The sequence below is a fragment of the Pseudoliparis swirei genome, chromosome 18 (assembly GCF_029220125.1).
Source record: "Pseudoliparis swirei isolate HS2019 ecotype Mariana Trench chromosome 18, NWPU_hadal_v1, whole genome shotgun sequence".
NCBI lineage: Eukaryota > Metazoa > Chordata > Actinopteri > Perciformes > Liparidae > Pseudoliparis > Pseudoliparis swirei.
Window position 1 is genome coordinate 5,952,985 of NC_079405.1, and position 17,541 is coordinate 5,970,525.

Below are 17,541 nucleotides of genomic sequence, written 5' to 3' on the forward strand. Positions count from 1 at the left end.
GACAGCTTTTTTGACTTCAGCCGTTTATCAATTCCAAGAACACTGAGTACAGACTCGTGTTCTTTTGGAGTCTGGTCTTTGGAGTCTGGTTTTGGGAGTCCAGACTCTCGAGGACGCAGGACGGTCTTTCTGGTCTTGTGACGTCACCACATCAACTGTTCTTGCGCATGAATTTACTCAAATTATTCACTGTAAAATAATTTACAGTGGAGTAGAATGTGTTGCGGTGTTCACTGTTGTTTGGCGTAGGCTACGAATAAACGATAATAAATATACAACGTCTCGTAGCTTTCCTGACCCAGGGTCGCTACAATATGAAGTTATGAATCTTAATCCTCAGTCAAATTGACGTAACGTTATCTTTTAGTAAATAATAAACTCGTTGTGCTCTTTAGATCCTCAAAAACCTAATTATATCTCATGTTTAGCCGCTACGGAGACGTCAGAGCCAGCGGAGCATTTCAAAAAGTCCTGCCGAGATCAGGCTTCTCCCGGCGGCCACACAGCGCGCTGAGCGCCCGGAGCTCACTGGTCCCGCGAGCAGGACCTCAAATCTCCGTCGCATATCCTTATTAGACTGAATCTCGATAAACCGACCACAGATTTGATGCTTAAACAACTAACTTCTCGGCTGAAAACATCCTTAAATTACATTCCGTGACTCAACAGTAGTATTTAGAATGTACAGACAAGAATGCATAATAAACGCTGTTCGTCTACAGATCCAAGTGCTAGGGATCGATTGCTTCTGTCTTGCTCCCTGACTTGACCAATCCTGTTCAACAATGAGGTTCGGACCGACCCAGCTCATTTGAATATACGGACACGTAAATGTCACATAAATAAATGAAGAAATACGTGTGGACACATAAATAGAGATATAAATAAATGAAGAAATACAGAAATGTAGAAATACATTTATTTAATGATGTCCTGTTGAGTTATAACTTATATATATTAATTGCTGTATTTATTTCTGTATTTATACATTTATTCTTGTATTTATTTATACATTTATTTAAGCATTTATTCATTTATTCTTGTATTTATTCATGCATTTATTTATTTATTTATTTATACTTAAGTCATTTTGAGTCCTCCATAGAGTGAGGCCTCATCTCATGACACTATCTTCAGTCTGTAGCCCCTTGTTGCCTCTTTCAGAGGCACTTTGGGTGAAAGTTGGCGGCACTGCAGGCTCCAACAAGACAGTTGTTCTTTTGGGCATTTCAGCATTTGAACAAGAAAAATGGAAAATTTTATAGCTTGATCCAAACTGTGAACTGTACTAAAACCCCATTATTAGTCTTAACCGTTTCTAATCGGAGACCCAAACATAACCATTTCTGTACAAAGTGTGACATTCCCATATCAGTGCTACTTTTAACCGATAAACAATGCAACCCCAGAAGGCCCTCACGACCTATGTGTCTGAGCTCCACCTGACCAGTCTGAGCCTGGGAGCAGTGGTGATACCGGGATTATTTCATTATTCATCTGGACTTGATCACAGGGTCTTTGATGGAATATGCATTTGTACAAAACATCAGACTTTGGGCTGAGCATGTCGTGACCTATGGGGCCCTTGGTTGGTTGTGAACAAGGCCAATGACAACGTCGAGGGGCCAACATGCCGCATGTGTCGTGTGCTCGTGAGCCTCCCCGCAGCCACCTGCAGGGGGTACTGGTGAATCACTGCAGCAGCCTCGATGCAGCCGCTTCACATGAGGGGAGCTGGTGGTTCAATCAAAGTACAACAAGTTCTGCTGAGAGCAATACGTTATTGCATGTTATATATGATCTAATACTCTGAGTGTCTTTGCCTCGTTTGAACCCCACATTCCAAGCGTTATAAACGTGTCCTCCACACAGCTTCAGGTGTGTGATACCTCCATCATCCTAAATCGTTTAATGAGGCCCTTATTCGTGACTTCTGGCAAAACATATTCACGTGACTTAAGTGGGGACATGAATTTCATGTCATCAATGGGTGATTGACCTTGTAATTATTGATTGTCAATTAATCGGTGCACATGTCATTGAAAACAACAAGGAGAGGGAGAGAGAGAGATAAGTTAGCTTTGAATAGTGATTTATTATTGTTGTTTTGATTGGTTAATTTTCATCTTCTTATTCTATATGGCCTCATGAAAAAAGGCATCATACAACATGGGTTACAGTTACACTATGACCCATATCTTTAAATAAAATAAGATGAAGTAAAGAATAAAAGTAAAGTAAAGTTAAATATAATGCATGATCTGTTGTTTTTCATGACCTGCCCCATCAAGCAACGTGTCTGTCTACATTTGCATCTGTGCATGGGGACAGACCTCCACGTGGATTGCGCTCGACGCGCACCGTCAGATCGCGACTCGCTGGCTGATCCCAGACCTGCTCACTCACTTACAAGCAAGTGGACCAGCTCAATATAGTATAGTTGCTGCGGCATGAGATCCACCGACTGACCCACACCGGCGCGCCTCCGACCTGTCTCGGCTCATACCAACATGCTTGCCTTCCTACAGGCTTCACATTCATATGCAGCTCCCGCTGGTGATGGCACCGAGTGCGTAATTGCGCCGCGCTCCCGCGCAGCACTTCTTATTCCTTAATCCAAACGGGAGACCTCTCCGCCATCGGTTGGAAATTGAGATGTGTTTTCTGAGCAGCTTGTCTTGCCGAACAGTTGCGTACCGGGATGATGTTTAAAGCTCAACGAGTCCGCCGCCACTCAGCAGAAGCTGGAAGAACAGACGGGCACGCCGGCGTTTGCACCGGACACTTGTGAGACGAGGGACAAGAAGAGAAAAAAAAGAAACAAATCTACTTTTATTTAGTTCGTTGTCGGTGGGGATCGCGGCACACACCGGGATGGACACGAGTCGATGTTGAACAGGATGCTTCTGAGTGTAATTTATTCCTGAGTGTTTGTTTGTTTGTTTGTTTATTTTTTAGGGCTTGAGGATTACGTTTTTTGCTTCCAGCCGCTCGTGGATGAATTGATGCGGGGGGATACGCGCCGCCTCGGCTGCACAGATGGCGAACACGAGCGCGCTCGGGGAGAGCAGCCCGTCCTCACACCTCCCGCGTCCGCGGCCTCTGCGGTCAAGCTCGCCTCCCTGGGTCTGATCACGGGCGTCAGCCTGCTGGGCAACGCGTCGCTGTCCCTGCTGCTCGTAAAGGACAGCTCACTGCGCAAGGCTCCCTTCTACTTCCTTCTGGACCTGTGCCTGGCGGACGTGGTGCGCTCCGCGGTCTGCTTCCCCTTCGTGATGGCGGCGATCGGAGGCGGCGGCGGCTCCGCGTGGCCGTACAGCGCGCTCTGCTGCTGCAAGATCGTCGCCTTCATGTCGGTGCTCTTCTGCTTCCCCGTCGCCTTCCTGCTCTTCTGCGTGAGCGTCACCAGGTACATGGCGATCGCCCACCACCGATTCTACTACAAGCAGATGAACCTGTGCACACTCAAAGAAATGACTCATTGGATGAACTCAATTAAATTGTTGGCAGGTTTTCCATCCAATAATTATATGCAACTCCAACTCAAATTTAGCACATCAGTGCAATACAATGTAATTAAGTTAGTCCAACTCATTTGTATCAAATACATCTAAAATAAAATAACGATTTTCATTAAATTAAATTAATTTGTGTTTGTCCAACTCAAAATATAAACTAACTAACTAAGAAAATATGCAAACTCCACACAGAAGGAACGCCCCCGACTGGGAATTGAACCCACAGACCTCTGGCTTTGAGGCGACGGTGCTAGCCACTACACCACCGTACAGCCCTGAAAGTGTCTTCACCTTGTAAACAACTGATTTTCAGCTGGCGCATGCGCAAAGGGTAGTCCTCAATGAAACACATTTGATAGATAGATAGATAGATAGATATATACTTTATTAATCCCCAAGGGGAAATTTGTCGAGACAGTAGCAGCAACACACAAGAATAAAAAACAAAACACAAAATATAAGAAACAGGGATGAAAGATATAGAAGTATACAAGTAAGATAAAAGTAAAATACAAAACAAAATATATATGTAAATATACAACACACATGCATACACAACACACAACAACACTGACAAATCAAATACAAAAATATTAAATATAGACAGAGTTGATATGCACACCATCTAACCTAAATAAATCTAATAAATGAAAGAATTCATACATTTTGTGTTCCACCCATTAAATATAAATATCTATTTTTGTAATTGATTTATTTAAATGTATCAAACAATATTTAAATGTGTCACCTCGAAGAAGGGCTTGAATCGTTTTTGTGAGTGTAACCTAAATAAATCTAATAAATGAAAGTATTCATACATTTTGTGTTCCACCCATTAAATATAAATATCTTCGTTTTGTAATTGATTTATTTAAATGTATCAAACAATATTTAAATGTGTCACCTCGAAGAAGGGCTTGAATCGTTTTTGTGAGTGTAACCTAAATAAATCTAATAAATGAAAGTATTCATACATTTTGTGTTACACCCATTCAAAATAAATATCTTCGTTTTGTAATTGATTTATTTAAATGTATCAAACAATATTTAAATGTGTCACCTCTAAGAAGGGCTTGAATCGTTTTTTTGAGTGCACGTGCGCGGCGGTGATCTGCATGGTGTGGACTCTCTCCGTGGCCATGGCTTTCCCGCCGGTGTTCGACGTCGGCACCTACAAGTTCATCCGCGAGGAGGGGCAGTGCACCTTCGAGCACCGCTACGTGAAGGCCAACGACACGCTGGGCTTCATGCTGATGCTGGCCGTCATCGGGGGCACGACCCACGTGGTGTACGTCAAGATGCTGTGCTTCGTCTACGACCACCGCAAGATGAAGCCGGCGCATCCGGTCCTGGCCATCAGCCAGAATTGGACCTTCCACGGGCCCGGTGCGACCGGACAGGCCGCCGCCAACTGGATCGCCGGCTTCGGCCACGAGCCCACCCCGCCGACGCTCGTGGGCATCAGGCAGTCGTCGCACCCCGGCAACAGGAGGCTGCTGGTGCTGGACGAGTTCAAGATGGAGAAGCGCATCGGGAAGATGTACTACATGATCACGCTGGCCTTCCTGGTTCTGTGGGCGCCGTACATAAGCGCGTGCTATACCTGAGGATATGTGTGCGGGGAGCTCCGGTGCCGCAGCTCTACCTGAGCGCGGCGGTTTGGATGAGCTTCGCCCAGGCGGGGGCGAACCCCATCATCAGCTTCCTGTTCAACAAGGAGCTCCGGGTGCGTCTCAGAGCCTGTTTCCCCAGCTGCCTGGTGACACAGACCCCCATGGAGCACATACTGTGTCATCTGACCCCCAAAAATATACTGCCAAAGACACATCACATCTTGTTTCAGACTGGTCCCCACAATGTGTTTCCATAAGGGATGTTTTGGAAGTTCAATGTATCCACTATTCACTATTTTGATCTGACCAAACCTTTAATATTATGTAAATGAATGTTATATTTGCTCATCCTAATCAGAATAACTAAAGTTTTCCAATACAATCTCCTTTGCCACTTTTTAATGTACCCGTCTGTGCTGTATTAATTTAAATACCAGGGTATAGCGGAGAGACATATGTACACCATTTTAAATGAATCAATAATGTACATGAATGTCACTTTGGCTATATGTTTGTATATTTTGAAACTCTATCCCAGCACAGTGAAGTGAAGGTTGTTGGACTGATGACCACACAACAGAACTATTCTCAGTCAGGTCCTCCGTGTCCGTGACACCTCGAGTCGTTTGGAGACCACAAATGAGATGCAGAGCTCAGTATATTTTTAACGAGGACATGTGGCGTCAAATTTGAAAATACTGGAAAGCCTTTCTTTCCCCCACCTCCCTTCCTTCCTTCCTTTTTTATAGAAACCTGATATTATGTATATTTTATACTCCATTTGGAAACTTTTTGCTTCGAAGGTGTCGAAAAACTCAATTCAAAAGCTATATTTGTGATATTTCTTCATGGGTCAGAGAAATGGCTTTCCTCCTAGAGATATGCAGATGTTCTTTTTCTACATGTATGGAGATGATCGTTTGGTGCTTCTGATACGATGTTTGCATTGTTTGTATTTCTGAGCAAATAAATGAGAAATGGACGATGAGTTGTTTGGGTTCCATCATCTGTTTTTTTATGTCTTTACCTGATCTGTAACCAGGAGTCATCCTGCCTCATGGTCAGTGTTGTTCTTGTTCCCTGGCAGCTCCTCGCTTCTTGCATTGCTTTGTAAATGAAGCGAGAGGAGGTTGACTTTTTTAAAGATTTCACAGTTGAGAAAAAAAGAGAGTTGCACTCTGTATTTGGAAAGAAAATCAATACAGACATATCTTAGTGTTTCTATTGTGGATTTTCCCATGTCCTTGATATTTACTCTGAGACTTGAGTTTTTTTTAAAAAGTTGCTCTTCCATAAAGTTGAGGTACGAGCAGAAGGCAGATTAAAAGAAGAATGGTCAGAGTTAAAGCAGTGGAAGCAGAGATATCTTGATTCTTGTGTCTTGTGGGTAATTCCCCATAAAGCAACTGGACCCACTTCATTCAAATCCCCAACATCCAGTTGGATATTCTCACTTGTCGACTTATTAAGCCTCTGGGGTTCATTTAAGACATTAAACATCTGTTTTCAAAGACTGAACTACTTCTGACGAGTAAACTCAACGTTACTACAATGTGTAAAATGCCTGGTGTTAGATTCAATGATTAAAAATGTGCATGTGGTTGGTATATTTGAGGCTAATTCCAGTATTTTTAGATATTTATTCATCCCCAGGGGGAATTTGTTTGTAGCAGCAGCAAGCATGTTTACAATATATGCAATAAAATAAAATAGCAGGGAAGGACATATTATATTTAAGAATTGGAATAATGAATGAAAGAACATTTTAATACAAAAATGTAATTAAAATACAAATTGTATACGGTGTATCTTAGTGTATATCAGGGCTGCCTGCCCTCAGAGCACCCATGACCATTAGCATCGCGACACGCCCGCTCCTTCCTGACCGATGGCGGCGCTCCGCTACCGGCGTGCTGAGGTCTTGTGGTGTAATTGCCGCCGGAGGCTCCTCACCTGCACGTGCAAATTATGTTTTTTTGTGTTTTTTTAGCATCGCGCCGTTCTCCGGACTCTGTGTGCCGCTCTTTTTTTGACCTTTTATTAACTTTTCCAGCCTTTCTAAAAACCGAGAAGCTGCGCTGACCTCGGTGCTCCCCACTGGGGTTTCCCTGAAATACAATTTGGACAGCTGGAAATGTAGCTTATAAAAATAACGCTATCATTTAATGAGGTTTAGGCTGAGTCAGGTATCCACAGTTCTTAACTTCAGAATCGATTCCGAGCTCCATTTTTTCTTGTCAAAACAAGCCGCCTACATTACCCGCAATGTAAGTAAGTAAGTCTTTTTGTTCCATGGACATGAACAGTCCTGGATGAAGTCCGATGTTTCTTCGACCGTTACCTACGTGCACATAGAAGACGAAATACGTTTCCCTCAAACCCGATTGCGCACGCAGTCTGGTTGTACGGGAATGAAACCGCCTCGACCTGGAGCTCGGGAATGTTTCTGCTCAAAACGACATGATTGAAGATCAGAACAGCCGAATCGTTATCCGTCAGTCAGTCCATCGATTCATTGACTCGTTACCAGTATTCCCTTATGTGCTCTCGCGTTCTCGTCATCATTTGAGCATCTTTTTTATACGATCGATGTGACTCATTGCGTTACACATTGGGCAAATCTAATTATAGCTTTGGACCTTGAGAAAAATAAATATTATTAATATTATGGCAAGTTACAGATTTGCTTAAAATAAAATCCAAATATTGCCGTAATATTAATAATATTTATTTTTTGCAAACTTTAAATTGAATTCATTCAAAATCTACACAGTAATATCTCATAAAAATATTGATGGGCCTAGCAGAGGTCACCAATAACAAGACTGCAGTGTAACTCTTTTCAAGAAAGTTACAGATTTGCTTAAAATAAAATCCAAATATTGGCATAATATTAATAATATTTATTTTTCGCTAAATTTAAACTGAATTTATTCAAAATCCACAAAGTAATATCTCATGAAAATAATCATGGGCCTAGCTGAGGTCACCAATAACAAGACTGCAGTGTAATTTTTTTCAAGAAAGTTACGGATTTGCTTCAAAGACATATCAAATATTGGAAATATATTACTATTATTTTCTTTATGAAGTGCTTTCATTTAGAAATCAAACGTCAGAATGTCTTGATTATCTCTGGGTGACACCTTGAGGTACTCTACCATGAATCAGAAGTGAAAGTATTTTGTAACAACGCACCATTGTGTTCTAAATCTATTCTGAAATTAGACACACATTTGAGCATGAATGTGATTTTCTATATCTTTTATTTTGAAATTTTAAATCAAAACATCCAATATTGGAATAATTACCTTATTTTATGTATTGCATTCATCATTCATTCAATTCGTGATTTTTCATCTCTTCAATTAGTTTAATCTATCACTATATCTGTATTTAAAGGCGTGTTTCGTAATATCACGTTCACCGGAAGTTCGCTCTTATTTTGAAGACAGTTTTCACACGCTCGTACCGTAATGTCTGGTATATACGTGTACTGAAAAAAATCGTGCGGGCTGGCTTGACTGTGTTTTCGAAGTGGCGGCTGGCTTGACCGCAGTCTCCAGCGGCAAGTCCGACGACAGATAGCTATGTCAGTCATCGGACAGTGTTAAACAACAGCTGTTCTGTTAAACAATCGAAAGAGCAATTTTAATGGATTAACAATGGATATGATCAGTTTAATAACGGGTTAACATGACACCGCAAACGTTTGCCCACACGCCGCCCGATAATTAATACCGTTACGATAGCTATCTTAGCTTGTCCTTCTAGAAATAATTGTAGCTTTCAATCATCACTGTGTGTTGTTTTTTTAATGTTGTGTATGTATGTATTAATTTAAATGTAATCGTGGTCTGGGACATAGCACTGAATGGCTATCCTATTTCTGTTTCCTGCCCCAGAGACGTTTCCTGGAGGTGCTGGTGCTGGCTGGTCCTCTGCTGCCCTCCCGACATCTGCATCTGGCTCCAATGACCTCTGGCACCTCACATCCACCTCCAGGGCCTTTAAGAAGATGGACCGCCATCGCGTCTTCAGTATCCCGAAGGACCTCTCCACAACACACCTGGCCTTTGACAGGCAGCAGTTGTAGCGTGCTTGGAGGTGGACAGGCTGCCTGAAGGGGGTCATGAGGCAGATGGGTTGGGACAGGCAGGGGTAGCCACCATCCCCAAGGATACAGTATCCTGGTGGAGGGTATGACTGCTCATAGAAGATGGGGCTGTTATTCAGGACCCTGGCATCATGCACTGAGCCTGGGTAGCCCACACACACATCTATGAATTTGCACTTATCATTACAGATGGCCTGCAGCTGGATGGAATGAAAAAGCTTCCTGTTAAAATAGCAGGCAGCATCCTCCGCTGGGGGCTTCACTCTGACGTGGCAGCCATCAATAGCCCCCACCACTCTGCTGAAGGCTGCCGACCCAGCTAGGCAGGCGGCGGGCACCTGGGCGTGGGAGTTCCTCTCCTGTAGGGTGGCGGACAGCGGTGTACAGGAGCGATCTGCCCACTCATCCTGTGCACCAGCCGGTGAACGGTGGCCCGGGGCCTGTCGAAGGCCCTGGCCACCACCCGATAGGAGGTGGCGCTGGCAAGCCAAAAAATAAAAACTAGACAGGAGATCTCGGGGCCCCAACCGTGGTCAGTCAGTGCCCAGCACAGCCATGAGGGCGTTGAATGACTCTCGGGTGAGCCTGAAGTCCACCCTCATGTCACTGTGGCCATCACAATACAACGCCAGCAGTGGCATTGCAACATTGATACGGCAGCGCCGCCTGGGACTGAGTGGCTGCTGTAGAGTGTGGGGAGGGGAGGGGAAGGGAAGATTATATTAATATGTAAGTCATTTTATCAATAAAATGTTGTCATTGAGGTTTTGTAGTCTTTTATTGTGTTTTCTGATTTATATTAGAATTGATGCATGTTTGTAACAATAATTAATATGCCTGTGTGTTCAATTGCTCATTGATTCCTGTATCAGGGTAAACTTCACTACAACAGAGATGTGTATAAAAGTACAGTCAGTCAAAGTAGGCCTATTACTGTGTGAATTCAAGCAGATGATGCCTATCATTTCAGTGGATAATTCTTTAAACTAATTGGAATCTAGGGACAAACATGTACAGATTTGTCATGTTTTATTTCCATATGGTGTGAATGGATTGCAAAGAAGAAGGCTACTTCTGACAAAGATAATTGAGAATTTAGCATACCTAGCTAGGAGAATTTAATTGCAACTACTACATGAAGCTATGCTGTGAAGGTAAGGCAAAATCACAAATAAATTTACATATACCATCTCGACTTCAGCCAGAAGGCGGAGGCTCCTGCCGCGATTGTGGAGGTATCGCAGTTTCCACATGGGGTGGAGAAAGAGGTAAACAAGGGACAACAAGAGGGCAAGAAGTGCATTCATTTTGTCACTTTAAGGGTTAGGGTATCGCAAGCAGATTTGCATATGTCACTCCCGGTTTAATTTCGCGGGTGCCGTGAACAGATTTGCGTCCGTCACTTCCGCCAATTGGTTAACGTAAGTGTTCCATTTGAGACAGCACTTATCAGCGACGCAGTGCACTACAATACAGTGCACTGAATTGTAGTGCACTGTATTGCAGTGTACTTCGTAAAGTGTCCGGTAGTAGACACATGTCTTTATGATTCAAACCGGAAGTCTAATATTATTATTTTTGCCGCTTTGCTTCGTGTTTTTTGCACATAACCAAACTTTAATCCCGCCGTTCATGTTCTTGAAACCTTTTTATTTAACGTTTCGACTTCCACGAACACGACATGAAGAATAAATGTTACTCGGCTGCTTCGACAACCGAATCGTCGTGATTGTTTTCTGGAGTTTTGAGTTTTATTAAACTTGTTCAACGTGACGGTAATGTGATTATTTACACTTTAAAACATTCATAAATCTACGTTGAGCTCCTTGTGACGGGATGGACTGGTAATGTGAATATTTACATTAAATTACAATAAGAAAACTTTATAAAAAAAGATCTTTTCATGCCCAGGAAGTCAAAACATTCAGAAGAAAAACGTGTTGAGACATATGAAGTTATTCTAGTGTTATGAAAAGTAATTAGTGTAAAAAAATGTCACGTAAAAAGCTTCAAAAGGACTGATGAAGAGGAGGCTGGTGATGAAGAGGAGAATCCCACTACCCAAGACAACCAGAGAATTGTCGGCCATACTGCGATCGTCTTCTGGTGAGAAGTGATGCATTGTGGGAATCATCTGCAGGGTTCGTCTGTCCAGGTGAACTGTGATCTGATTGGCTGTCAGACCTGAAGACACAAACTCAGACCAGCAGCTGTTGATGACGTCACTCAGCAACATTCAGACACGTTTAAGTCCGTGAAAATGTATATTGTATTTCATTTAAAAATCAGTCAGTTTGTCTAAATAAATTTGAATTTTTCATTTATTAAAAGGTCAGAAATATGCTGAATATTTACCTTTTTCCTTTGATGTCGGAAAATTAAAATATATTTAAAGTCGTCGTATGAAATAGCATGAAAAAAGTATTTTTAAGTATTAGAAAAGGCAGAAAATATGACCAAAAAATAAATTATAGTACAGAAAATGAATAAATTGTTTATGTCGATGTGAATCATAGTACTGGTACTACTAGTAGTACTAGTACCAGGAGAAAAACACACACACAGGCACACACACATATATACACACACACACAAACACACGTACACACTTACAGTACATTCACACACACACAGGCACACGTATGTTGCTCATCGGTCGCTCTGCTTCCCCCTGCAGGCCGGAGGCAGTGGTGCGCCATCGGCGTGCTGGTCGTCGTGATGATGGTGGTCCTCGTCCTCTTCTTTGCTCTCTGACCTTTGACCTTTGACCTCTGGATCAACGCTCACCAGGCGCCTCGCTGTGAGGACGGCCGTGTCTCCTCCTCCTCCTCAACCTCCTTTCCACTGAGGAGAAGCACAACCTTCCTTCTCTTTTAATGATTCTAGTGGGGAAACAAACAACAACAATAACAACGACGAGGAGGATCTCCTGGCTGAGTGGGGGGGGGATTTCAGTGTTGCCTTAAATATATTTTAATATATCGTGGACGTGTGCAGTATGTTTATGTGCCTACATATAGATCAGGGGGCACCAGGGGACCACCAGGAGGACCATAGATGCGGTTCCCCCATAGATTACTGACAGATCGCATTTCATAAAAGTTTAATAGTTGGTTGGACCCGTGTGAGGCTAACTCTGTGAAGGTGGCGATAAGGTGGTGATAGTTCTGAGTTTTAATTAATGTATTGTCACCTAAAGAAAGCGAATAAAGAAGAGTCACCAGCAGTTCACGACAATTCATATGATCCGTTCCAACGCCTATTGCTGTCATAATACGCAGGCGAAACATATAAAATAATAATAAATAAGACTAGAGGACGCTTTTTCGATTTCATAACAGCATTGTAGAAAAGAGACAACAAACGGCAAAGATACGTTGATTGGAGACGTATTTGTAATTGTAATACGTAAAATACAAACGTAATCTGGAGAGAAATACATTTCAGTCAAACGTAACTGCAAATTGCATTTTAGGTCTGGGGGAACGTAATTTTTGTGATACAGGGTTGCTGTTCACGCTGCCTTCAGGTGCGTTCATTTGGAATAACTTTAGCATGGTTTTTCTGAAGCATGCTGAACCTTTGTGCCGTCAGTCGCATTCACACTGACCCGAAGACATTCCAAGTGAGGACAGTCTTCGAACTTCGACCCAACTAAGAACCTCATCTGACTCAACTGAGAACCTCATCCATTGACACAGAATATAATCCACTTTCATAAATAGAATAGTAGAGCCGCTCTGAGACGGTGTCGGAAGTGTATCGACCAGAAAGACAAGGCCAGAGTACGGTCAAGCAGCGCTGCACTGCTACACTGCACTCTCTTCACTCAGCACCCATTAAAAATACATTGGCATATGAGGGCTCAGTGCCATGTGAAATGTCCCGACCTGGCCGAGAGGTCACGAGAGGTCAGGGCATTTTGCAAGAACTTAGCGATAAACAGCTTCTGTAAAAGCAAGCAAGGAAATGACCTAAGAAACATGACAGGTTAAAAAGACTGTAAGGAAGGACCGCGTCTAAACAGGAAGAGTCCTTAGTGTCCTAGTCCAGACCGTCTCAGCTCATGGTTCATTTTTGTCAAATACAAGCAGAATACCAGCTAATACTTAAAACCAGAATGAAACTGTCCTGGCAGTAATACTACTAAAACTACTACTACTAATAATAATAATAATAATAACAATCATAATAATAATAACTTTATTTATATAGCACCTTTAAAAACAGAGTTTACAAAGTGCTCTACAGAGAATCAATGCAAAACAAATAGAATGGTAAGATACACATAGAAAATAGAAAAAACAGACAAACTAAATTAGGGGAACCAAAGAACTGCATATAAGGACGACATCACTTAAAATCTGTTCTATAACAATGGGTTTAAGAAGTGATTTAAAAGAAGTTACTTTAATGATGCCAAGTATTTCTCTTCTGCTTTTCCAGAGGGGCCCTTCACACAAGAGATTAAACTCTGGTGCCCCGTGCTTCTTTTCTCTAAACACACACAATAGTGGGCAGATAGACCGACCACATGACCAGGAATTAATATAGAATAAAGAAAAGGACAAGGATTGAGTCACTTTTTGGACTTTGGATATTTTGTAAATAAGAGACCAGAAAAGCATTTTAGTACTTTTCCCTGAGTTCTCTTCATATATATATATATATATATATATAGCAACAAACAACTATTGTGACTGTACAGACATAGTGCAGTAAAGTCTAAATCCCTCTGTGTGATGTCATCAGATCTTCCCTCTGCACCTTTCACACATCAATCTGGGGAATTAGAGTCTGCTCAGCTAACCGAGCGTGCTAATGGTGCCTTCAACACAGCGCCCGCGTGTGTATTTGTGTTTTGCTCTGATATGCTCGGACCCCTGCGTTTGTGTGTATTTTATCAGGCGGATACGGATGTTAAATAAACAGTGTTAGAATTATTAGTTCTCATGTCTTCCTATATTTGTACTCTTTGTTGGCAGTTTCTAATGACCTCTCAAGAAAGGTATTGAGTTAATATCGTTTGATCAGATATTTCCTAAAACGATACCGAACCCGATTTGTCACCATGAAGTCGTGAGCCGTCGATCCACACTGGCGAGTTCCATTTGTCTTTCTGAGGTAGTCGGATTTCTTACAGAATCCCAGTCTTAGGCAGTGATGAGCCTTAAAATCATTCTTTTAGTTAAGCTTAACCAAGTGTTTCGCAAAAGCATCAGCCCAATAATTTCATGTTCTACATTAATCACCTGATGAGAAGAATCGCGTTTTCATCAACATAAAAAAGCAACAGAAATGCTCCCAGTCTCGTATATCACCTTATATCGTATATCATATGACCTTAAATTTAAGTGATGTAAAATTAAAAATAAAAGTGTGAAATTAGAGGATGAGAATATGACATTAACATCAAAATGAATTCATCTGTCAGTTACTCCATCCTGGCTAATTTATGAGCATTAGTTCTGACTGAAGCTGTCCTGGTGGCATATTTTATCATCTGCGTCATCCATTTGCTTGTCATTTATGTTGTGTATGTTTACAAACTTACATAAAGCAGTTGTGATGCAGTAAAGACATATTAATGAATCCTACAGGAAGCATCACTTCTCATCATTTAAGGTTTAATGTGAGCATCTTCTGCTTTTTTTTATGCCGCTCTTCTTTAGAAATGACCATTATATCCTGAAGGAGACGCAATTTCAGTTCAAAACGGCGTGCCTTGTGATTATGGTGCTGTGCCTCACTGTTGGATGTGGGACTAATGATTCAGAATATGGGTTTATCAGCTCAACAAGAGGCCATTACTTCAACTTGTCATGCATCTACTTCGGCTTCACTCGGCGTATGAGCGGTAGGACTGTTCTCATGTGTTTCTGTTCACACATCGGGTTGTGGGCACGTTTCCATTGACTCTCGTCAATAATCTCTTTTGCTTTTGCGCGGCGAAAATCAATGTTTCACTTGCGCAAAAGGAACTGTGGATGGAAACTTGGGAGGAAGCCATGAACATGGCAACTCCGTCGGGCGATGTCTGCCTTTACTCTGTGATTCATTTCAAGGTAAAATAAAACACTGGCTCCATGGGAACAGCATCAGCACGGCCACCAAACAGTCACTGCTGGTCCTGAAGGAGCTGGAAGCGGCTTCATCAGACACTCGTCCTGGAGGCGGAGCTGTGCGACTGGATCATATATGAACCCAGACACGGGGCGCTCGATGTTCCGACATTTGTGGTATTTCCACAACAAGTATAACGCAGAAATAGTTGTTAATGTCCCATGGTCGACAGCGGAAATGAAAACTGTTTTACAGGAATGTGACCGGGCTATGTGCTGGTAACTAGCGAATTAACCACAAAGTGTTGAGCGAGTAAAATCAGGTAAAAAAGTGTTGCGAATATTCAATTCCAACCGCTGAAATCTGTCTTTGGTAATGCAGAAGGACATGAGGCTGCTGGGCTCTCGCATAATCAAACAGCGGACACGAGAGCCAGGTCAACTTCTTCTGACATTTAATAAGTGGGACCCCAAGATGGCGCGATTGAGATTCTGACGTCACGTGAATACGCTCTATTGCATGGTTCATAAGACTTTGGGATGCATGTATTATTACAATGTAGCATGTCTTAAAGACACTTTAAACTTTAACGTGTGTTCAGCATCGTCAGCACCACAGACAGACCTTTTAAGTACTGCTTTGAGAAAGATGTTCAGAAATTTAAGAGCAATCTTAGAAACTATCCTACATTTATAAGATTTATGATTAACGAGAAATGAAGTCGTGGCGTGAGCATTAAACATGTAGTTACAACATTAATAAAAACATTTCTGTAAATGTGCCAGTTAGCCAAGAGGCTGTTTTTGATATATTGTCCCAATAGGTAGATGTCATAAAACAAAAACATAAAATTACACATACAATGTTTGTACAATATTTACGCTTTCCAATGGGTACACAAACCATTAATGAGAATAGTGAGTACTCTTAGACATTGTCAAATACAAACAAGACATGCAACAAGAAGACTCAAATTCAAAACGGACAAAGTAAATAAAATAAAGGGAGAACTATGTTAAAATGTACAGAATAAAAACATCCAAGTCAGAGACACAGAACATAAAAGCATGCAGAGTAAATACAATATATGACAGCAGACACAGCCAAACAACAACAGAAGACATACATGCAGGTAGAGTGAAAGGTCGACCAGCAAAGGCAAGACATACAGATACCTGACAACAGACAGATAGGAGGAATGTACAATAACATGGCCTCTGTTGATTCAAATGTCAAAGTTTAAAAGCAAGTATTTCGTCCCTCAATTAACCCTTGTGTTGCCTTCGGGTCATTTTGACCCGAATCAATATTACACCCTCCCCCCGCCTATGGGTCATTTTGACCCGATTCAATGTTTCACCCTCCTGTTACCTTTATATTTACTAACATATTTTACCCTTTGGGTTCAATTTGACGCCAGCAATTAAAACCTCCAGAAAATTATTAGAATTAATATTTTTTTCCAAGTTTAAGTGTGATGCACTTTATGTTTGTTTGTTGACTACCGAAAGAACACCGACATTAAACATTGAATGGGTTCAAATTAATCCTAAAGCGGGGGGAGGGTGTATTGATTCAGTCAAAAATGACCCTAAGGCAACACAAGGGTTAAATAAAGTATTGTAATAAATTATCATGATTTATACATTGATCAAAAATAATACTGATCATAGTTGTGTCCCTATACCTCACACGACCCCCATTTAGATGACAGATATATACTTTATTAATCCCCAAGGGGAAATTAGTTCTCTGCATTTAACCCATCCTTAGTTATTAAGGAGCAGTGGGCTGCAGTGATGCGCCCGGGAAGCAACTGGGGGTTCAGTGCCTTGCTCAAGGACACTTCGACTTGCAACTAATGGGAGGCGGGATCGACCCGACAACCTTGGGGTTGCAGGACGACCCTCTTACCCCACTGAGCTACAGCCGCCCCTAATTTAAATAATCCATACTGTCCCTTTAAGGTTGACCTTCATACATCTGTCCACCACACAGCCTTAACATGCCTTCTACCTCCATTTAAATGATACTGTCTGTGTATGTATGTGTGTGTGTGTGTGTGTGTGTGTGTGTGTGTGTGTGGACTCACTGCTGGTCATGTGGGACACCTTCTCCAGCTTCTTGAGGACTGAGTCCATGCGGGACGACGTCTGGTCCATCTCGTCCCCGAAGTCGCCCAACATGCTGAAGAAGAGGACGTGTACTTTATATACTTTATGCCTATAAT

The 17,541-nt window shown here is 42.0% G+C and overlaps 1 protein-coding gene across 1 annotated transcript; it reads left to right on the top strand.

Annotated features, from left to right (window-relative positions):
* Positions 1–3,005: 3,005 nt before the first annotated feature.
* On the top strand, positions 3,006–5,388 carry LOC130207873 (probable G-protein coupled receptor 173). Its single transcript, XM_056436604.1, has 3 exons — positions 3,006–3,395; positions 4,610–5,086; positions 5,158–5,388. The coding sequence occupies exons 1-3, from the start codon at positions 3,006–3,008 to the stop codon at positions 5,386–5,388; spliced, it is 1,098 nt and encodes a 365-aa protein (XP_056292579.1).
* The last annotated feature ends 12,153 nt before the right edge of the window (positions 5,389–17,541 follow it).